This window comes from Trichosurus vulpecula, chromosome 7 (genome assembly GCF_011100635.1).
Source record: "Trichosurus vulpecula isolate mTriVul1 chromosome 7, mTriVul1.pri, whole genome shotgun sequence".
Lineage (NCBI taxonomy): Eukaryota > Metazoa > Chordata > Mammalia > Diprotodontia > Phalangeridae > Trichosurus > Trichosurus vulpecula.
The window spans coordinates 91202210-91226049 of record NC_050579.1 but is presented as its reverse complement, the minus strand read 5'-3'; the positions used below and the strand labels follow the sequence as shown (position 1 = coordinate 91226049).

The window sequence follows — 23840 nt, the reverse complement described above, 5'->3', positions numbered from 1 at the left end:
TTTTTATATGACTATATATAGCTTTGATTTCTTTCTTTAAAAACTGCCTGTTAATATCCTTTTATCAATTGGGGAATGACTCATATTTTTATAAATTTGACAAAGTTCTCTACATATGTGAGATATGAGGCTTTTACCTGAGAAACTGTCTATAAAATCTCCCCCTAATTTTCTGCTTTCCTTCTAATCATGGTTACAATGGTTTTATCTGTACAAAAAATTTCAAGTTCTCTATTTCCTACCTCACAATGCTCTCTCTCATTTATTTATAAAATTCTTCTCCTATCTACAAATCTGATAGGTAATATGGTATCTTCTTTTACGTCTAAGTTGTGTATCCATCTTGACTTTATCTGGGTAAAAGTGGTATAAGATATTGGTTTACACCTAGTTTCTACTGGACTGTTTTCCAGTTTTCCTAACAACTTTTTACAAATCAATTCTTACTCTGAAGGCTTAAATCTTTAAATTTATCAAACACATGGTTACTATAATCATTTACTATTGTGTATTGTATATTCTACTCCACTGATTCATGATGCTGTTTGTTAGCCAGTACCAGATAGTTTTGATAATTACTGTCTCATAATACAGTTTAAGATCTGGCACTGCTAGACTTCCTTCCTTTACATTTTTTCCAAATTAATTCTTTTGATATTTTTGAACATTTTTGAACTTCTGTATCTTCTGTATTGGTAATTAAGATGGTTTTTTTTTCACTGTTTTCTCTTTTGGAGCACTTATTTAATCAAGTGCCCTTGAGGAGTCTGGCCTTTGTTTCTTTGATTAAATCAGGAGTCTTTGATGACCTGCTTACCTCAAGGGAAAGCCTTGTATATATGGGTTTGAGTCATATGTTGTGATGCCCTTTGACCCTGAACAGGGTATACAAACTCAGGGGTTGGCATTTTGCCTTTGGGGCTCTCACTGACTGGAAGAGTGTTGATGTGTAGACTCTGGGCAGCTGTTAAGAGACCCTCGGCTTTGGAAAACCCAGATGCTGATGCTTCTCTGGTAACTGTGTATAATGTGATTTGGTTAGACAGAAATGTTTATCTGTTTATGTTGTCTCTGTAATTTCTATTTGTATTTGCTCTGAAGTTCAGGGTGCTGGCTTTCCCCCCTGAATTAAGTGAATGATATATGTATGTTTGATTAAAGTGAGATTGTTAACCCCTTAAAGTTGCTTTCCTTAGTAAAGCAGATCAAAGAACCTATGCTGGCAGCTCTTGTTGCTGCTCTTGTTGTGCCTTATACCTCAGCAGCAGCTGCTAGCCACATTGTTGTTAACATCTTCCAAATGAATTTTATTATTTTTTGTAGTTCAATAAAATAATTTTTGGTAACTTAAAATTAGGACAGTACTGAATAAGCTGATTAATTTACATAGAATGGTCATTTTTTTTTTTGTATTGGCTTGGCCCACCCATGAACAATTAATATTTCTCCAATTATTTGAATTTGACTTTGTCTTATACTTACATTTATATAGTTCTTGGTTTTGTCTTGGCAGGTATACACCCAGGTATTTTATATTGTCTATGGTATTTTTAAATAATATTTTATTTTTCCCCAATTACATATAAAAACAATTTTAAACATTTTTAAAAAATTGAGTTTCAAATTCTCTCCCTTCCTTCCACCCCCCATCCTTGAGATAGTAAGCAATCAGATATAGGTTATACATGTGCAATCATTAAAACATGTTTCCATATTAGTCATTTTGTGAAAGAAAACTTAAATCCTGACCCCAAGAAAAAAGAAGAAAGTAAAAATAGTATGCTTCAGTCTGTATTCAGATTCTATCAGTTCTTTCTCTGCAGGTGGATATCATCTGTCATCATGAGTTCTTTGGGGTCATTCACAGTTGTTCATCATACAGTATTGCTGTTACTATGTACAGTGTTCTCTTGGTTCTGCTCATTCCACTCTGTTTCAGTTCATGTAAGTCCTTCCAGCTTTTTCTGAAACCATCCTGCACATCATGTCTTATAGCACAATAGTATTACACTATAATTGCATACCACAATTGGTTCAGCCATTCCCCAACTAATGGGCAATCCCTTTAATTTCCAATTCTTAGCCACCACAAAAGGAGATACTATAAATACCCTTGTACAGATAGGTGTTTACCCCAACCTCTTTTTTTAATATCTCTGGGATACAGACCAAGTAGTGGTGTTGCTAGATCAAAGGCTATGTACAATTTTATAGCTCTTTGGCATAGTTCCAAATTGCTCTCTGGAATGGTTAAATCAGTTCACAACTCCACTAACAATGCAATTATGTCCCAGTTCTCCCACATCCCCTCCAACATTTATCATTTTCCCTTTTTGTCATATCAGCCAATCTGATAGGTATGAGGTGGTAGCTCAAAGTTGTTTTAATTTAAATTTCTCTAATCAATAGTGATTTAGAGCATTTTTTTCATATTGCTATAGATAGCTTTGATTTCTTTGAAAACTAACTGACCGTTCATATCCTTTGACCATTTATCACTTGGGGAATTGCTTGTATTCTTACACTCAGTTCTCTATTTAATTGAGAAATTAGGCCTTTATTAGAGATACTTACTGTAAAATACCCCACCCCATTTTTCTGCCTTCCTTCCAATTTTGGTTACATTGGTTTCATTTGAGCAAAACCTTTAAAATTTAATATAATCAAAATTATCCATTTTACATCTCATAACACTCTCTATCTTTTGTTTGGTCCTAAATAGATCTAACAAGCAAATTATTTCATACTTTCCTAATTTACTTATGCTGTCAACCTTTATGTTTAAATCATATACCCATTTTGTCTTTATTTTGGTATACAGTGAGAAACATGGGTCTGTCTATTCCTAGTTACTGTTTTCCAGTTTTTCCAGCAGTTTTTTTTTTTGTCAGTGTTTGTCCCAAATGCTTGGCTCAAACGCTATCAAACACTAAATTACTATGGTAATTTACTACAATGTACTGTGTACCTAATCTATTCCATTGATCTACCACTCTATTTCTTAGCCAGTAACTGATTGTTTTGATGATTACTACTTTATAGTAGTTTGACATCTGGTATGGTGCAATGATAAAGGAATATGAAGATCTTCCCTGTCCATTAATAGGCGTATGTGACCATGTGTTCAATCACAACTGTGACACATCCTGAGTCACACAGAGTTCACTGGGGGAGGGACTTGCCTAAAGGGAAGCTTGCTTACTGGGAAGCTTGCTTGTAGGAAGGCTTCTATATCTTTTGGTACTAAGCTAATTAGGCACTGAATCAGGAGTGTTGTGATGACTTCTGGCTCTGAGATGTATGTATGTATGTATGTATGTATGTGTAGATCTATCTATATCTATATATATTCTAAGGAGAAATTTTGCTTTAGGGAGTTTGCTCACCAGAAGGACCTTTTGATTCCCTGGATGGGACTCTGAGTAGATGCTTGTTAAGAGCCCCACCTCAACTACTCAGATATTAGTGCACCCCCAATCTAATGGTATATGTAGGTGATTGTATTACTTTATTCAAACAGTTGAAGCCATGTCTGTTGATCTCTGTGCTAATTTCTCTGCTTGCATTTTCTCTTTTGTATTTTCTCCACACTTCAGGGTGCTGACATTTTCCCTGAATTAGTAAATGTTTGTTGACCCCTTAAAAGTTGCTTTCCTTTAGAAAAGCAAATCAAAGAACCCGTGCTAGCAGCCCTCCTGTGTCATGGCATTATTGGTCTTACACCTCCACAGCAGCTGCAAGTAGCATTGCTGCTACATATGGCTAGGCTACCATCCTTCACATTTTTTTTTTCATTGATTCCCTTGATATTCTTTACCTTTTGTTCTTCCAGACAAATTTTGTTTTTCTTTAATTCTATAAAATAATTTTTAGTAGTTTGATTGGTATGGCACTAATTAGATTAATTTTATGTAGAATTGTCATTTTTATTATGTTGAACTGGCCTACCCATGAGTAACTGATATTTCTCTAACTGGTTAGATGTGCTTTTTTTGTAATTGTGCTCATATCATTCCCGAGTTCATTTTGGCAGGTAGATTCCCAAGTATTTTATATTATCTATAATTATTTTAAATGGAATTACTATCTTTTGTTGCTGGACTTTGTTGATAATATATAGAAATGCTGATGATTTATGTGGGTTTATTTTATAACCTGCAACTTTGCTTAAGTTGTTAATAATTTCAATAAGTTTTTTGGTTGATTCTCTAAGTATATCATCATATCATGTGCAAAGAGTCATAGTTTTGTTTACTAACTGCCTATTCTAATTTCTTTTTCTTTTCATTGCTATAGTACAATTTCTAGAACAATATTGAATAATAGTGGTGATAATGGGCATTCTTGCTTCATCTCTGATTTTATTGGGAAGGCTTCTAGCTTATCTTCAAAACAGATAATGCTTGCTGATGGTTTTAGATAGATACCACTTATCATTTTAGGGAAAGCTCCATTTATTCCTATGCTTTCTAGTGTTTTCAATAGAAATGGCTGTTGTATTTTGTTAAAGGTTTTTTTCTGCATCTATTGAGATAATCATATGATTTCTGTTGGTTTTGTTATTGATACGGTGAATTATGCTGATAATTTTCCTAATACTGAACTAGTCCTGCATTCCTGGTTTAAATCCTACCTAGTCATTGTGTATGATCTTTGCGATATGTTGTTATAATTTTCTTGCTAATATTTTATTTTTGCATCAATATTTACTAAGGAAATTGGTCTATAGTTTTCTTTCTCTGTTTTCACTCTTCCTGGTTTAGGTATGAGCACCATATTTGTGTCATAAAAGGAATTTGGTAAGGCTCCTTGTTTGCCTATTTTTTCTAAATTGCATAGTATTCCATTACATTCATATACTACAAATTGTTTGGCCATCCCCCAATAGATGGGCACCCCTCAATTTCCAATTCTTTACCACTACAAAAAGAGCTGGTATAAATATTTTTGTACATCTGAGTCCTTTTCCCTTTTTATGATCTCTTTGAGAAGCAGACCTAGTAGTGGTATTGTTGGATCAAAGGGTATGTATACTTTTATAGCCCAAAGGGCTATAATCTCTGTCTCTTCTTTGGTCATAAATTCTCCCCTGCTCCATTGATCTGACAGGTAAACTATTCCTTGCTATCCTAATTTACTTATGGTATCATCCTTTATGTCTAAATCATGTACCCATTCTGATTTATCTTGGTATATGGTGTAAGATATTGGTCTACACCTAGTCACTGCCATTCTATTTTCCAGTTTTCCCAGAAATTTTTGTCAAATAATGAGTTCTCCTCTAAGAAGCTGGAGTCTTTGGGTTTACCAAACAGTAGAATACTATAGTCATTGACTACTGTGTCTTGTGTACCTAACCTATCCCACTGATCCACCATCCTATTTCTTAGTTAGTATACCAAATTGTTCTGATGACTGCCACTTTATAGTATAGTGTTAGATCTGGTAGGGCTAGGTCACCTTCCTGGGCATTCCCCTCCCACTCCCTATTAACTCCCTTGATATTGTTGATCTTTTCCTCTTCCAGATGAATTTTATTATTTTTTTCTAGCTCTATAAAATAACGAAAAAGTCAAATTAAAAACAGCAAAATAGAAAAAAAAAAGACCCGAAAAAACCCAACCCTGCCTATTTGAAGCTTTGAAACATTTTTCTATTGGGGAATAACTTATTTTTGTATATTTGAATCAATTTCTTAGATATCTTAGATATGAGACATTTATTAAAGAAATTCACTGCAAAGCACTCACCCAATAAAATCATATCAAACAATACTTTATCTAGTTTTTCCCCCCACAAAACCAATTCCTAGTTTTATTTATTAATTCAATGGTTTTCTTACATTCAATTTTATTAATCTCACCTTTAAATTTTAGTATTTTCAATGTAGGGCTTATTTGGGGATTTTTTTTGTTCTTTTTTCTAGTTTTTAAAATTCCATTACCAATTCATTGATCTGCTCTTCCTCTATTTTATTGATGTAAGCATTTAGAGTGATAAATTTTTCTCTGATCACTGCTTTTCCTGCATCCCTTAAGTTTTGGTATGTTACCTCATTATTATAATTCTCTTTAACAAAATTTATGTTTTTATGGATTTTTCTTCAACCTCTTCCTTATTTAGTCTCCAATTAATTTTTAACCTGTGTTTCCATGGCCTTTTGTTAAATAAAATTTTTATTGCATTATGACATGAAAAGGATGCATTTAATATTTCTGCATTTAACTATCAAGTTTTTATGACCTAAAATAGGGTCAATTTTTGTAAAGATACCATGTACCACTGAAAAAAAGGTATATTCCCATTTACTCCTCTCCAGATGTCTATCATATCAAGCTTACCTAAGATTCTATTCATTTTCTTGAGTTCTTATTTATTTTTGGTTAGATTTATCTAGTTCTGAGAGGGAAAGGTTCAAATCTCCTACTAATAGTTTTGCAAGTATTTCTACCCATAATTCATTTACCCTTTCCTTTAAAAATTTGAAAGCTACAGCATTTGGTGCGTTTGTTTAGTATTATTAATTCATTATCTATGGCACCTTTTAACATAATGTAGTTTGCCTGGTTATCTCTTTTAATCTATTTTGTATTCAACTTTTGTCTGAGATCATGTTTACTACCCCTGCTTTTTTTTTTTTTACATCAGCTGAAGCATAATAAATTCTACCCCAGTCCTTTAACTTTACTCTATAAATCTCTCATTTTTAAATGTTTCTTGTAAACATATTGTTGGCTTCTGGTTTTTGATCCATTCTGCCATCCATTTCTGTTTTATGGATGAGTTAATCCCATTTTCATTAGAAACTATAATCACTAGTTATGTTCCTTCATGCGATTTTTCTTGTTTACACTTTTCTCACTTTTTACATATCCCCCCATCTAATTTACTTCTGACCAGTCTTGCCAATCCACATAACCTTCTAAAAGTTCCTCCCTTATCCTATCTCATTGTCCTGTTTCTTAATTCCCACGCTCTTCTAAGAGTCTCTCCATTATCCTATCCTTTTGCCTTACTATTTCTCTGTAAATTAGGAAGTTTTATACCCCACAAAATGTATATTGTTCCTTCATTAACCCAGTTCTGATGGGAATAAAGTTCCTGCACTACCTGCCCTCCATACCTTGAAGCATCATTTTAAATTATTTGTGGGGGAATTTGAGAGAGAGCTAGGTAGTTTCCTGCCTTATCCCCTGTCTTCTTGGAGTCTTTTTTGGGGGGAGGATTATTTTTTTGAGGAGGGAAGGCAGGACAATTGGGGTTAAGTGACTTGCCCAACATCACACAGCTAGTGTGTCAAGTGCCTGAGGCCAGGCTTGAACTCTGGTTCTCCTGACTCCAGGGCTGGTGCTCTATTCACTGCGCCACCTAGTCACCCCATTCTTGGCATCTTAAATAAGGCTTACCCTACCTTCTTTGAATTTGATGTCCATACCTGTCAGGATTGGTTTTTTAGCTCTTAGAATAGGAAAAGATGATCACCATTTAGCATGGGATCATTAGGAATAAATCACATCAGACTTAATTCAATTTTTTTGGACCTGGTCTTTAGGCTAACATATGATGGCAATGACACAGATGTAGAACAAATGTATTCTAGCAGAGAATTTGAAAAAACCTGTTACTATGTCCTTGAAGATAAACTCCCTCTAAGGTGTGAGCAGAGAATATAGTTAGACACACTCACAACTATTTGAATAACAGCCAGAATGTCAACGAATGTATTATTACTTTCCTGGAGATTGATATTACAAAGACTACTTTGATTTATTTAGGCCATCTTTCTGTCTGCAACATATAGTATCTAGAGAATGTGATCCATATTTATGTGCCTGTTATCAGAAGGAAGTGTAAGAATGTGGGACAAGAAGTGCTGTGAGTCTGGGCAAGCTGCTTCCAAGGGAAAGTGAAGAGTGGAGTCCGGTGAATGAGAGGAAGATGCTCACTTTCCCTAGCCTGGAACAGCTTACCTAAAGTAGGAAACTATTCTTCCATAGTTGTTTCTTTCACCCCTCAGCTTGAAGCTAGATTTAGGCACAATGTTGAGGTCGTAGGTCAGCCTGAGATGAAATATTATCATATAAATTTGAAAGCCAGAGTCTGGGTGATCAACTAATCAAACCCCTTCACTTTATGGATAAGGATCATTGAGGTTTACAGAGGTAAAGAGTGTGATCCAGATATGTATAGCTAGTTTAGACTGTAACGTAAACTTCCTGAGGACAGGGACTATTTGATTTTTTTGTCTTTGTATTCCTAGAGCTTAGAACAGTACATTGCACAAAATAGGCATTTAAAAAATGGTTACTGAATTCAACGTGTCAAAGCTAGGACTAGATTACTTCCTTGGCCAGTGCTCTTTCTATTAAACCCACTCCTTGTGGAATACTTCCATATACACTGCATATACAAATGCAACAGTGCATTTGCCCCTTTGTATCTGAAAGTCAAAATTCCTGTGAAGGTGCAAAAAGCTGACAAAACTCCTACCTTCCCCTTCCTACTCTACCCTAGATAAAAACAGATAAACATATACAGATCCTAAATCATATATCACAGCTTGATATGCACTATATATTTGCTTAAAAAATTCAGGACTGCTAGTCTTAAAAAACAAACTAGCAAACGCTTAACCAATTTTATAGGAATTCAACTTGTTGCACTGTTTAGATTCAAGCGAAGAGCAATCCATTTCTGTAGGATTTTGAAATTTGTTATACTGGGGACCACCAAGATATCATTATATATTTTTAAAATGTGTAAGGATAATATAGGAATTGCTTGTTAGTAGCACTGAGTGCCAAGTATATGAGAATACAGATATGAGGCATCATTCTTCATCACACTCTTAATCATCTATATTGAGACTGTTAAAAGTATGGGTCTTCCTGCTATACATTTTAGTTTTGTGGATGTTTTTCACATGAGAAAATATTTATTACCATTAAAAATAACATGAGAATTAAAGGACTTGGGTGCAACTGTTTCACTGGGTGAACTCCTGTTTTTTATGAAGCAGGCATGTGACTGAAAAAATGTTGAAACACAGCTGACTACAGAGGGTAAAGTTTGGGTCTAATATTTGACTAGTGTGGCATATACAAAGGAACCTACCACCCTTTCTCCATCACTTTAAGTTACCACCCAGAGGAGAGAGGCTGTAGGAAGAAAAGGGTGATAGTGTCACAAGCAGGCTAGTTGATAAAGAGGTTGAAGGCTAGGAGCTGAGTAGAAAGGGTAAAGCTGACAGTCAGCATTGCTTCAAACTCCCTCTAATACTAATTTCTTCCTTTACTTACCTTATATACCTTTTGGCTTTTATTGCTTCCCATTTTCCTCTTTACTACTTCAAATCTCCACCTGGTCAGAAAAAAGGAGCTAGTCCTTGGGAAAGCCACATTCTATGTCTGTCCCTGCTTTCTTCTGCATTTTCACACCACCACTGAAATCTAGTCTCACACTCTAAATATAGGGCACACATTGCAGAACTGCTATACAAAAAATAAGTGTTACTCATTTTACTATGCTACATTTTATTTCCATCTTACATGATGCTTACTACCGATAAGCCAAATAACAAACAACGAAAATCAATGTCAGTTAATCAAGTTGTCTGACCTAGAACTAAAAACTTAACGAAAGCAAACTTTTACAGAGACTGAGTCTGAGTAATTAGAAATAGGTGAAGACTGACAGAAACAAATTATGTGTTTTCAGTAATACTTGTGCAGTTCATATAAGGGGAAACTTCTAGGCACACAGATTGAGGGACAAAAATCATTTGCATGTACAAGTCCTGGCATAGTTTTTAAGACATATCACATTTTTTTAAGCTTTTGAATAAATTTGTATTTTATCATCACAATAAGATCTACATATATTAGAAAAATACTAAAATGTGTATAGGTAAGACATTGATTCCCACTATATAAGTTATATTTGCTCATTTTTTATACCAAATATAATGAGATGGCTGGTGCTGCTTTGCATTTTATTTTGGAGCTAAATAAAGATTAAATGGAAATGCTTGGTATGCATGTGAATTTTCTTTCAACAAAATAGATTTTATTGAAATCTTTTTTTTATATCAACTATATTTCCCACTGTATCTCTTCCTATAACCCCTTCTAGAAGAACTCTCCCTTAAAATAAGAAGAAACAAAAATAAGTTCAGCAAAACTAACCACCACATAGGAAATGCCTGACATTAGTATTGCATACCTACGGTCCCCTAGTTCTGCAGACACAGGAGAGGTGTCTTCTACTTTTTCTTTGGGGCTAAGCTTGTTTATTATAATTTTGAAGCACTGTTCCCATCTTCCTTGTTTTTTCCATTTACATTGTTGTAGTTTTCATGTGTATTGTGTTCTTCACATCAGTTCTTATAGATCTTTTTATGCTTTTCTGTATGTCATATCATAAAACGCTGCAATATTCTACTACTTTGTCACATTCCTTTATAAGTAACATTCCATACTATCAGTCAATCAAAATATTAAGAGTTGGTCACTGTCTTCCAGGAGCTTCCAATCTAGTTGGGAAAAAAAAAAGCATTAAACCATGAATATCTACAACATTGCAGTGAATATACAGGCTCATTATTGTGGATATGCTGTTTACAAACTGCACTTCATCTATGACATCTCATCCTATACAACTCTTGTCTGTCTCTTCCCATAAGACCTTGAGGGTGTGTACCCCATGGGCTGTAAGCATTCTTGTTCATTAGTTTAACATTATGTGGGTACCAGTTCAGCTCTCCCTCTGTTATCTTTAGCTTTCACCATGTGACTGGCTCATCCTTTTTCATTATCTTCTGAATAATATCTCTTTCATGACTTCTTGTGTGCAAGTTGTCATATGATGTAACCTATTTTTGTCCACTGCACATCTCTCTATAACCCCCTGAATCAACCAGAATATTTATTTGTTAAGTGTTACAGGTGGGACTTGAATCTAGGTCTCTTCATGACTACAAGTTCAGTGCTTCCAAATACACATTCCCTCTCTAGTATAATAAAAATAATATTAAAAAATGCCAAAAGTTCCTTTACATATTCAAAGTAAAATGACATAATTTTCTTAAGATAACAATATTCAAAATTTAAGTTCGAAAGTACAAATTATATTTTGAAACTTGAAATGTCTGAGGCTTTAGTTCAGGGATCTTATAGGTAGGTGTTTCAGTATAAGAACTCATACCACCTAATGGTGCTATCAAAAAGTAATGACTTTCAACACTAGATGTTAACGACAGATCTTGTTTAAATATCATTGTAACAGAGGCTCCCTCAGTAAAAGGAATTTAAACAGTGTAGTAAGGTAAATTAAGGGTACTGAATTAGTTGTGAAGATGGGAAATATGGTTATATGCACAAAAATTTAAAAAAGGATTCATTAATCCAGGAAAATTGAATAAAACATTCTGTATCCTGAAGGAGGTTATACTTTGGAAGAATAGAAGGAATTATGTTATACGGGCAAAAGCACTGTTAATAGAGAGAACTTGGATTGGAATCCTCAGGTTCTACAACTTACTCCATATATGTGACCTCAGGCAAGTAATTTCATTTTTCTGGGCCTCAATATTCTAAGCTGTAAAATGAGGGGGTCAGATCACATGATCTATTAGAACTAGAATCCAGTCAAATATTTATTAAGCATTGTGTGTCAGGCATTGTGCTCAACACTGGGGACACAATGACCATTCTTTTATTCTCCCATCTATTAAGCATTTTTTTTCTGCATACTAATCTGAATCCGTATGAGCAACTGAGAATTTTGCAGAGTTCAATCATATTTTGTGCTGCCTGCTTTTTGTTTTTTTAAAATCATAGCATGCTCCCCTTCCTTTTGACCTTGAGGCCAGGTATTTTTTTTAATTTTCAAATAGCACGGTGGTTCATATATGTTGGGTGCTTAATAAATACGTAACAAGAGTAACACAGAAAAAGACATAAGATTTGGGTCTACATCAGTAGAGGTAGCAGCCTCACTAATGAAATAAACAGATCCACCATATGATTTAATTTCTGCCATTATTTTTGACGATGAAGTGCTATTAAGAAAAAATGCCGCATTTTGGTATTTTGGTTTCTTTTATTCAATACTATAAATGATGTCCTAAGGCTTGCTTTGCTCAGGCTATTTATTTTACATAAAGGTCTCTTTTGAGGTAGCTGGTGGTATGGTGGATAGCACACTGGGCCTGAGGTCAAGAAGACCTGAATTCAAAGTTGACCTCACGTTTCCTAGCTGTGTGATCCAGAGCAAGTTACTCAGTCTTTGCCTCAGATTCCTCAATGGTAAAATGGGATAATATATACTTGACTGGGTTGTTGTGATTGGCACAGAGTAGGGACTAAATAAATGCTTATTCTCCTCCTCTTCCTCTCCTAAAGGAATCAGGCATTTCATATTTATAAAAAGAGTAATAGCAAACCTTTTGTTATTTTCTAATTTAATTCAGTTTAACAAAAATGGAATACCAATGGGGCATGTTAGCAAAAAATAGTTTCTAACTGAAAATTTTGTACTGCTAAGGGCTGGAAGCCATGGAAGCAATTCATAATTATAAAGTGAACTCATCCCATTGATAGAAGCATCCTCAAGACAATGACATAGGCTGGCCCTTTTGCCCAAGTCTTGAATAAAGTAATGTGGTGAGACTGATGAAGATAAGGGAGTAGACAAATCCAAATTTCCACCTTGGTTTGCTTTTCTTGAAAAATCTATGCATGAGAATTGGTTACAGCTGTCTGGTCATCTTACAGATAGAATCAAGGCAGCTAGGTGGAACAGCAGATAGAGCACGAGCCCTGGAGTCAGGAGGAACTAAGTTCAAATTTAAGCTCAGATACTTGACAGTTATTAGTTGTGTGACTCTGGGCAAATCGCTTAACCCTCCCGATTGCCTCTAAAATCAGACTGACATGTTGATTGGATGTTAAGAAATCAGTTTTTAACATGGGTGAAAAAAATTAAATTGACTCAAAAATATCAATTCATGGGCTGCATCTAGATCTACACATGGCCTGTATTCACAGAGGAACTGAAAATATTTGCTATGACCTTTTATTTTCTTAGTCTATTAAATACAAGAAATGAAGTGGGAAGGTTAACGGCATTTATAAAAGAAGGGCCAACGTAAATATTCTGTGCCAGATTAAGTTTTTTTTTAATTTTAATGATTCGAAAAAATAATTTGTAGTGCCAGAAAATACTGACCTGTACATATGAATCACACATGTGATTTTAGCATCTGCAGTGGGTGTTCAAGACACTGGATTGATCTTAATGACCAACTCATTTTAGATTAAAAAAAAATTTTAGGTAAAAAAACATTTCCCCTGCAAGTATAAAAAATTATTTACTAAATCTGGGTTGAAAATAAAATGTAAGCAAGGATTTCTATTAGTTTCTTTATGTATTTGATTCTATTACAATTGATGCAAGACTTTATTTCCCAGCTTCTTGACCACAGAATCAGGAACTGATTAACGGCTACTAATGCAACAAAAGGGGATCTTCTACTCTAAAATACAATTTGGGGCATTTTGTTTATCATCAGAAAGGAGGTTAATATGAACTTAAACCATAGTTTAACCTAACAGGTTGGCCTACCAAAGTATTTTTTTGCTTTTCTCTTCTCTTTTTAATAACGTAACATTTTTAATGTGCTGTCATCAGTGAAGTAACGGTGATTCATACCCATGGCAAATTCTTTGTATACCACAGCAAAGGCAGTAGTATCTATTTTTTATTCTCTCCAACGTATGACTGATCCAAAAAGACCCTTGAAGCAGGAAAGGACCTAGACATCACCTAGTCTAATATCCTCATTTTACAGATGAAGAGATTGTGGCTTAGAGAATGGGTTTATGAGAGAAGTTTAACCTAAGGTCACACAACTTAGCGTCAGAACTAGACCTTACAAACCAAATCTCCTCACCATTTTTCCATATCTCTCTCAATTTAATAAGCATTTATTAGGCCCCAACTATATGCCAGCTAGCTATCTGCTAGCAATTGGGGATATTAAAAACAAGAAACAGTCCATGTCTTCAAAGAGCTTCAATTCTACTGAGAAGTAACATCAGGCAGACAGATATGAAAATATTATGACTTCTAAGTAATTTGGGGGGTGAAGAGGACTATCAACCAGTAGGGCAAAGTGAAAGACCTCTGGCAGGATACTGCAGTTGAGTTAATGGAGATTAGGGATTTCAAGAGGCCAATGAGAGGGAAAGCATTACAGGAATGGGAAATGGAATATCATGCACAGACAACTAATTAGCTGCAGTGTAGCGTAGGTATAATGTGAAATCATTCTAGAAAACTGGGCTGGAGGCAAATTGTGAAGAACTTACTTGCATGCTATAACAGAGGAGTTTGTCTTTTATCCTAAAAGGTAAAAGAAGCTACTAAGTTTCTTGACTGACAAGGTTAGACTTGGAATATCAGTTTGGTGGTTTTGTGAAAAATGAACTGGAGGCAGGGAGATGAATTAGAAAAAAATTAGAATAGTCCAAGTAAGAGGTGAGAAGGCCAGAACAAGGAGTCAGAGGTAAGAGATGTTGTGGCAGTAAAATAGAAAAGACTGAGCACTTGACTAGTTAGTTATGTGGGGAGGAGAACAGTGGAAGATAGTAAAGAGTTGAGGATGACCCAAAAGTTGCCAACATGGATTCTTATCTTTAGGTTCCACAGGACATAGTCTTGTATAACCTCAATCAGTAAACCAACAAACATTTCCTTAAACACCTACTATGGGTCATGCCTTGGATGCAAATGCAGAGATCAGTACCTGCCCTAAATGGTGGCAAATCTTCATTCTCTGAAGGTGGATCTTTTTTTTTTTTACACAATTCGAAGTCATTCAGTGTCAAATCTCAGAAATCACAAGACATCAAGTAGATAAGATTGGTTTTCAGTTAAAAAATATGACTATAAAGTAATGATTACCCCTTCTTGGCTGACTCAGAAATTACTTTTGAAGGCAATTCTCAAATAGGGGTCTAGTTCTCCTGAACGGCTCCAGTCTTTTAGGGGTTTACCCTGTGTGGCAGCCTTTGAGAATGGCTATCCAACAGCATCATTGAATAGTCATATCCTCAGTTGTTATTCATGCAGATAGTAGCAAGTTATGCTGGTTGGTTAGCAATGCAATAGTCCAGAGGCGATGAGCTATGCCCTGTGTAAGGACCAACTGGAGGTACTTCATAAATGTCCTACAAGAAAACTGTAGCTGGCAAGCTGATAGGAAAAGGCTAATACAATTGCAACAGCAGTGAGCTGGAATCTGGGCTCTATTTCCACCTCTGCTGCTCACTTGACTGGGATCTGGGACAAATCACCTCACCTATCTGAGGTTTAATTTCCTCTAATGCAAGATGAAAGGATTGGGGTAGATGATCTCTTTAAGTCCTTTCCAGTTCTAACATGCTATGTATTGATATCTTTGACTTCTCTTTGGTGCACAGCTTTTATACATAGGTGCTCAATAAATATTTGTTAAATTAATGATAACCCTTAGTCATTTTTTCCCCAAACAGATAAATGATCAATATTAACTAATGCTAGACACCTTAAAAAAACTTCTCATTAAGATACCAACCACCTGCCAACTAAACTTAGAAATCTGAAAGAGCACAACAAAAGAAAGCACATTAAATTTCTAGCATTGAGAGGGTCATATTTTTTCTGATGTTACAATGGTAGTACTTGAGGCTGAAAGTTAAGAATAAGAAAAGGAACCGATTTCATTAGAATAGATAACTCCCTCTTAGGGAACTCTTACCAGTGCAAGTTGTTACTTTCTGAGCAATTAATAGTCTTAAGAGTTGCCAGGAGCTTTCAGGTGTAGAGTGATTTGCCCATGGTCAAATTGTCAAAGCTGGGAGTTGAACTCAGGTCTTCCTGGATCTAAGGCCAACTCTGTGGTAAGCCACAATGGTTCTCAGTCTTAAGAAGGGTGATAAAATAATTTGTTACTAGATAAAATAATTTATCATCAATAATTATTAACTTCCTACCTATATCCTGTTAGACTAGGATCAGCACAGAGAAGCTAAATATAAATGAAGGTTTATTTATCTTACAAACTCACAACTTTTTGATCAAAAACTATATAACTGGATCATTTGGCTCAAATTTTAACTGGGACATTAAAAAGGTGGTATTTTTTTTTTGCTTCCAAAGATATCTATAATCTTTAAAAATTGGGGAAAAGATTAAATATTTGAAAATCAAATTTAACTAGTTTGCCAAGCTGATTTCAGCAAATAAAATTATCTTGATTAAAAAATCAACTACAGACTTTTTAAGGGAAAACACATTAACAGAAACAGTCGAGAGTAGACTTAAATTTAAATGCTTTTCGATACCGATTACCAAATTTAAATGTGAAAGTACCTTTTAATATTCAAATTTAATTAAAATGCTACATTTCAAATGTCACACATAATGAATATTATATAAAATAATACATGTCAACACTATAAGAAGACCAAGTAATTCATCCAAATTAAATGTAACTCCGGAATGGTCAATTTAAAGTCTCTGTTTTACTTTTTGAATACCATGTAAACTGATTTGTAATAAAACCTAGTTTCAGATTAAGATACCTTTCCTGTACTACCTATCCTTAGATACCTAACCTATAACCAGAAAGAGAACTTCAACATTATATTTTATGTCCTTTTGTTCAAATACACTTGAAAATGTTTAAAATCTGTGGTATTTTGTAATAAGAGTTCAGACAGCCCCTTGTTCATTGCAGTTATCTTTGAGAGGTTTGTAAATATAAATGCTAACTGTTTTGCAATTCAAAATCCCTACCACGCTTTACTGGATTATCTCAGTGGCACTTTTTATTACCGAATGCTGATGCCATTATAAAACAATAAATTCCAACCACTGTATTTACAATGCCATAACATTCCACTTATTATACAACTGCTGTACTCATACTTTTGTATGCTAGATTATTGACTTTCAGAGTAACGGAAAAATGCAGACATATGTATCTTCTACCTAAAGCAGCACTTCCTTACTGCCTGGACAAGATAATATTAAATAGAAATGATACTGTGTCAGTTGCAACAAAGATCTTTTTTTCATCCACAATTGCTTCATACGCATTCTGCCCATTTATTGTCATTTTAGATTTATGCTATATTCAGCTTAGTGGGTGTGTGCACACGTGTAGACAGAGGGATTGCTAGTCTACCATTAACCTTCATTCCTTTCCACTCCTTCACCCGCCACTTAATTTTTATTCATTTTGCAGTTTTGCTTTGGTATGGGGAGAAGAAAGTGAGCAAAAAAAACCAAACCAAAACAAAACAACCACCACCAAAAAACCACCCTAAGTAATCAACATTAAAAAAACAAACTGGCAGGGCTTCATAAATGGAGCAAATGCCACAGCTGAGACCACAACCAGGAAATGCTCACGGGTAAACAATTTATTGGCATCGAGGATGAATAACTTGCAGCACAATACACTAGTTACATGTTTGCGTAAGAAACCAAAGTCAGCTTCTCCATCTAGGTCACCTCGAGGGTCCCAGCCCAGGTGGGACTGGGGTGACGGGGTGGGGGGAGGGTGATGCAGCCTCACAGAAGCAGCCAGAGCAAAGCGCCGGACATGCGACAGCCCGCGGGGCGCTCGGACCCTAACTGGTCTCTCCGGTAGAGCCCGGGGTTCGGTCTAAGGTGAGCCGGGACCGGAGTCCCAGAACAGGGCTGGGCACAGTCGCGGAGGGTCGGCCCGGACGAACCCCACCCCGAGTAGCCCTAGGCAGCTTGGCTACAGCCGTTTACCATCCGACCCCAACCAAAAGCCGAAAACGATCCCCGCGAGCTTCGGCCAGGCACGAGCACCTGTCCGAGAAACCCACCTTAGCGGAGAGAAAGACTCCACACACCTCATCCCACGCAGGCGCATAAATTAGAGAGCCCCACCCCATTTCCCCCCTTCCTCCCCTAGCTTTCTCCACCTCGGACAGGAGGAGGGGCCGAGAGAGACCCCGAGAAAGGGGCGTGACCAGCCAGCTTCCAAATCCTTTCCTCAGAAGCCGTGGGCTCCTTGCTGCGCACGCGCCTTCGGACCTTACAGCTACGTGCCCAGACCACGTGACGCCCACCCCGACGGGCCCCCAGCGAAGCAAGGGGAGTGTTTCTTTTTGGAGAGACAAAATTTTTTTTTTTTAAAGTATAATAAAAACAGGACGACGACCAGCGAGATCGCGCACGCGCTTAACCTTGCGGGGGGGGGGGGGCAGGGGCGGGGCGAGGACGCTGGCGCGGCGGGTTCCGCAGGAAATTCCTCCGTCGGAGTGCGCGAGACGCTCCCCTGCACTACGCGACCACAAAGGTCTACGCTCGCAAGTCCGGGGTCCCCACAAATAGCTTAACGCGCGCGCGCGCGTGCGAGGCGCAGAGCGCGCCAAAGGCTAGGAAGCAGGCTGGCAGGGACGAGTGGCAACTGCTAGAGGTGGGAGCAGCGTTTACGCGGCTCAAGCCGTGTGGAGAACGGGTACTCACAAATAAATGTGAGGAGCCTATGAGATGTTGACAAATGCCACCGCCTGCACCAGACCGCACCCCCCCCCGCCCCAGCCCCCGTGCACTCTGCCCCGCGTGAAAACACATAGCTTCTTACTCCTACATGCACATATTCCCCTGTCATTCATGCCGGGCGCAGGAGTGGGCCCAGTCCACAGCAGCCTCGCGGGAGAGCTTCTGCACTATCCGACAGACAGCTAGACGGACAGGTTGAGATCGCCGGGGCGGCCCCGGCACCTTTCTTCATTTTTTCGTTAGGAAATACCAGCTTCACAGCACATAGAAACCTACGTAGCTCTTCCACCCAATCTGCACTCCCCCCACCCGCGCCCCGGTCTTTCTCAACCATTCCCGCGTGGAGGAAGGGGGGAGGCAGCGAGGCTTGCGTGTGTGGGGGAACCCCGCCTCCCCCTCCCGAGTTCCGCGCCTCGCGCTCGGACCCCGGGTTCGGCCTCGGCGGGGCTGCGCCGCGTGCCCTTCCCTCTCCCCTTCTTTCCTTCCCTCCCTCCCTATCCCCAATCCCCTTCCCACCCCAAATTCCTCTTTTTCTACCCCCTCATCCCACCCCACCCCATCCCCCGGGGGAGAGGGAGGCGCCGATTACAACTCCAAGGCCCGGAATAGAGAGGGCAGAAAGGGGTGAGCGGGAGGGCGAGAGGGAAGGGAGGAGCGGGAGCGTGAGGGTGTGGGGAAGACACCGACCGAGTCTCGGATTAACGGCCGCTTTCCCCTCCCCCTCCCTTCCCCCCCTTCGCCCCGCCCCGCCCGGGTCTCCTCGCTGCTCCCCCTCCCCTTCCTCCCCCTCCCCTCGAGTGTCTTCCCCCCCCTTCCTCCTCCCCCTCCCCTCCCCTTCCTCTCTACCCTCCCCCTGCCGTCGCCGCCGCCGCCGCTGCTGCCGCCGCTGCTGGCAGCGCCGCCTGAACTGAAGCGAACTCCACAGCCAAGTGAGTGAGGAGGAGGAAGAGGAGGAGAAGGAGGAGGAGGAGGAGGAGGAAGGGGAGGAGGAGGAGGAGCGGGAGAGTCAGTGCGCGGCGGCAGCAGCGGCAGAGGCGGCAGCGTCGGGGACCAGCCCAGAGAGACCCCGAGCCCGCGGCAGAGGCGGCGGCGGCGGAGCAGGCAGCAGCAGCCTAAGAGGAACCAAACGAGCAGCGGCGGCGGCAGCGGCAGCGTCCACAACCCCGGCGGCAGCAGCGGCGGCGGCGGCTCCTCCTCCTCCTCCCAGCGAAAGCGGTTCCCCCAGCGCCCAGAGCGGGGCCCCGCGGAGATAACCCCTCCTCCCCCCTCCCCACCCCGCCGGCACTCGTGAGGGGACGGGCTGAGCCGGGCAGCTGAGGCAGCCCCGGGAGCAGCGAGCGGCGGGAGGAGGAGGAGGAGGACGAGGACAAGGCGGCGGGAGCAGCGGCGGCAGCGGGAGCGGCGGCTCCGGGACCCACGTTGTGGGAGCAGCGGCCGCGGGAGGGAAAAGTGCCTGCGGGGGGTGGGGGGGGCAGAGCGGGCGGTTCGGTTTCCTGCGCTGTGGGGACGGTCGGCTTCCCCCCCTGCCCCCCGTCTCCTCCTCCTCCTCTTCCTCCCGTCCCCTTCCTTCCCCGCAGCGGGCGAAGATTGCAGACCCTCCAGGAGCAGCCCCCGGCTTCTTGGGGCTTGCCCCCCCGCCCCCTGTGCCCCCCTTTTCTTCCGTGGCGGCGGGCGGTGTGAGCTGCGGGGCTTGGAATATGGTCGGGGAAATGGAAACGAAGGAGAAGCCCAAGCCGACCCCAGATTACCTGATGCAGCTGATGAACGACAAGAAGCTCATGAGCAGCCTGCCCAACTTCTGTGGGATCTTCAACCACCTCGAGCGGCTGCTGGACGAAGGTAAAAGGCTCCCCCGACTCCCATCCTGCCTCCTGGTCTCTGCCTCGGGGGCACCGTCGTCTCTTCCTGAGCCCCCTTTGGGGTTTGGGGGCGACTCGGGAGAGCACGGCGGCCGGCCGAGGCCCTGGTCCTGCTTGGCCCGAGCGGCTTGAAGGCTCCGGGAAAGTGTGGGGGCACTTGGGAGGGCGGGGCCCCTGGAGAGCCGGGCGGTGGGGCCGGGGGCCTGACGGAGGGCAGCCCTGCCTGGAGGTTGGGCTCGGGAAGCTCCTGGGCAGCTGTGGAAAACTTGGTTCGGAGGACGGAGGGGCTGGGCCCTGTCCGGCAGCTCCCCACCGTTTTCCAGTTAGTTCACCCCCGGTTTTTTGTTTTTCGATTCCCCCCCCCGGTTGCTTTGGGGAAGGGAAAAGCAGTAGCAGCAGGGCTTCCGACCCCTCCCCCCCCCATTACCCCCGGAGCGGCTTGGAGTCTGATTTTTAGAAGAAAGGGAAAACCGAGAGGGTAGTGGCGGCGTGCCTTTAAAGCCGGAGCCCTTTACCCGGATCAAGTGGCCCCTCCGGCCCGCGGGGGGAGGGGCTGCGGGGCCCTGGGGTCCCCTCTGCTGCCGAACCCCTTCCCTCCTTTCAGAAAAGGAAGTTTGACCTAGCCTTTCCGAAACAGCTTCTCCCTGTTCCTCCCCATGCCTCCCTCTGCCTGGTGGAATTCCTGGCTGGGAAGGGCGGAATTGAGTTTAAAGTGTGTGGGGCTTGCAAAGGTTCCAGGAGAAGTTACCGAGCGGGGCTTCTTTGTTTATACTTAGACATAAATGCCACGGGAGAGGTGCTAATTGGACCGAAGGGGAGGACAAAATGACAACTGAGTATTTGGTCCTTTTTGATTTGAGGAAACGAAAACCATTCGAGTTTAACTTCACTTTTTTGGGAGGGGAATGCCAAATGAGAGGTGAAGACACGGCGCCTGAGGGCGTTGTGCTGGAGAGGAGGGGGTTCTGGAAAGGAAGCAGCAGGCGGTGTGGGGGACCGAGGCCGGGAGCAGAAGCCATAGCTAGGGACCCAGAGAACAGCTCTGGCCAACGCCAGTCTGGAGCTTTGATTGATACATGATGAAAGAAGGGGAATGTTGGGTGCTTTATGGAAATTGAATAGCAAAGAGACTGGTGATTAAGAAACTTTACCCATTATTTAAAGGTAACTGAAATTTAAAGATAACAAAGGCTAACAGTAGATTTTTAAAGTTTCAGAAATATCTCAAGTTTATTTCAATTCATATAAAGTATCCTACTGAGGAGTATGTGGGGAGGAAACCCAGTCAGTTTTGAGTGTCACTAAAGAACAAAAGACCGGAAATGTCCCTGGTGATAAATATGGGTAAAGAAGAATCTGAAAGGCCTTTGTAGTTCTGGAAACCACGGAATTACTAGCAATATTTTAAGTACAAGTCCATTCAACTCAGATTGTTTTTTTGTTTAAAATTTTTTTAAAAACCCGACAAATACAAATTGGCTTTTTCCACTCTAAATAAAATCCATCTACTCTGAATGTTTAGAAGTATCGGAAAAGTTAAACTGTCTCTTTAAGTATTTCTGCTTTTTCCTATTTGTGTTGGCAGTTGAGTGGAAGAATTGTGGAGGCAGAAAACTTTCTGGAATGTCCAAAAAAAAAAGTTTCAGAACTCTAAAGTTGAGTCTTTCCAAATGTGAGCGCTAAGGGGCGCTAGTTATTTTTTTTCCTTGAGGAGTGTTAGCTGCAGAATTGATAAGATTACTAATAATCTTTATTGTAAATTGATTTGTTAAAATTTTGAAAGTCCAATCCACTATGCTTAGACATGCAAAAGTTTCATATAGATAATTGGTAAAGATTTTATGAAAACTCAGAACTTTTCATACGAATTTGATACTCTGTTGAGATTTTCACCTTGGCAAATTTAAAGATTAAGTTTGTGACTTAAGGAATGAATTTTCTGGAAAGTGGGGCATATTTTACAAGAGTTATATTTTAGGAGGAATCAAGTACAACGATGGTATTGAAGAGATATAAAAGGAAATAAAAACGATCTAAGACAAAGTTGCGCCACTATTTTGTGATTCTTAGCTAGTGGTTTCATATTAAAAATTCAAACTCAATTTGCAAACTTTTAAATGGAATATTGAACACAATTACCTCAGGAATATTTCTGAAAACATTTTTTATTGTGCCTAACATGAAAAAAGCAAAATATTAATAGAACTTCCATTTTAACATGAGTTTTCAAAAGCCTTCCTTCAATCTATTTAATCTTTCCTGAATCATAAACACTACTTTATAATTAGCTGTTGCTTGTTAACTTTTACCCCTCTTTGAATCTGGAAAAAAAAGTTTGGGCGCTGAAAATAAACTTAGAGAAACAAAATTTACCTTATTTTTTTTCCTTCCATTTTTCCTGAGTTGAAAATGGAAGCAAACACTGGGTTTTTTCCTCTTAATTTTAAAGGTTGAAGATGATGAATTTATCTTTAAAAAAGATCTTCCCTTCTGATGTTTACTAAAATAGTAACCCTCAAATTTAATCCTAAAGTATCACCTTGAATCTATTCTGTTATAATTTCTTCAGATCCCTAGTGTAAAGATTTCATTTACATGGTAACAAGGATGTTTAAAATGGACAGCATAATGACTAGGAAATTAAATTGTTTTTATCAGGCCAGCCCAAATCTGCCGGAAAGGGGGCCTTTCCTTAGCGTGGAATATACACTTTCCTGCAATTGTTAGAAATGTTAAACTTAACCTGAATCTAAATTGATTTTTTTTCTGAGTGCAAATTGATATATCCATATACTGTGCATATCAATCTTAACTACTTCTGAAGTACTGAAAATGTTTTTTTTTCCTGCCAAAATACTTAATTGTGACTTTAGGCAGTTGTTTCCTTTGATGTGTTTTTTAATTGTTTCAAACAGATTATTTTTTGTCTAGATTCTGTGGTTAGGATTTATTCTTACCTTTGTTCCAAAACAAGTTTTTAATAGTGCAGATAAAAATGCTTTTTTGTTTTTGTAAGATTAGCGAAGGAAGATTGTGAATTTAATAAATGAACATTATATTTTCAGGAGTATTTTGTGATTTTACTTGTATAGAAAAGTCTTGCAATAGAGCATTAAGCATTTTAATTTTTAAGCTTAAAATTCCCAATTATTTTAAGATTTCACTTACATAACTAATTATGGAAACCTTGGCACCCTTAAGAAAAACTTATAACAAGTTTATTTTCAATATTTATGTTTTTTATATTGTCTGTAAAATACTATGCAGAATTTGGGTCCCTGGCAATTTATTCATAAATAGTACTGTCAAAACTTAGCAGTCAAATTGATTCAACCTAGAACTGCAATTTATGGTTTTAAGGGGGAAGGATGTCTTAAGGGGAAGGCCCTGTCATGG

The 23840-nt window shown here is 39.4% G+C and overlaps 1 protein-coding gene and 1 long non-coding RNA gene across 9 annotated transcripts in view; one reads left to right on the top strand and one right to left on the bottom strand.

The window, feature by feature from the left end:
* Positions 1-9516: 9516 nt before the first annotated feature.
* On the bottom strand, positions 9517-18092 carry LOC118855784. The gene is made up of 3 exons (XR_005010810.1): positions 17904-18092; positions 15800-15963; positions 9517-10531 (listed from the first exon to the last, which is right to left on the bottom strand). It is a non-coding gene; the product is annotated as an uncharacterized LOC118855784 (long non-coding RNA).
* Positions 18093-19982: 1890 nt separating this feature from the next.
* Positions 19983-23840, top strand: part of QKI (QKI, KH domain containing RNA binding) — a 194682-nt gene continuing 190824 nt past the window's right edge. For 5 of the 8 annotated variants that reach the window (XM_036766517.1, XM_036766516.1, XM_036766521.1 and 2 more), the window contains exon 1: positions 20193-20424. In XM_036766517.1, coding sequence (XP_036622412.1) covers positions 20283-20424 — 142 coding nt within the window. In that variant the 5' untranslated portion in view covers positions 20193-20282. Of the gene's footprint in view, positions 20425-23840 lie in introns of all 8 variants that reach the window. The other 3 variants (XM_036766522.1, XM_036766524.1, XM_036766523.1) reach the window with 2 other exon arrangements.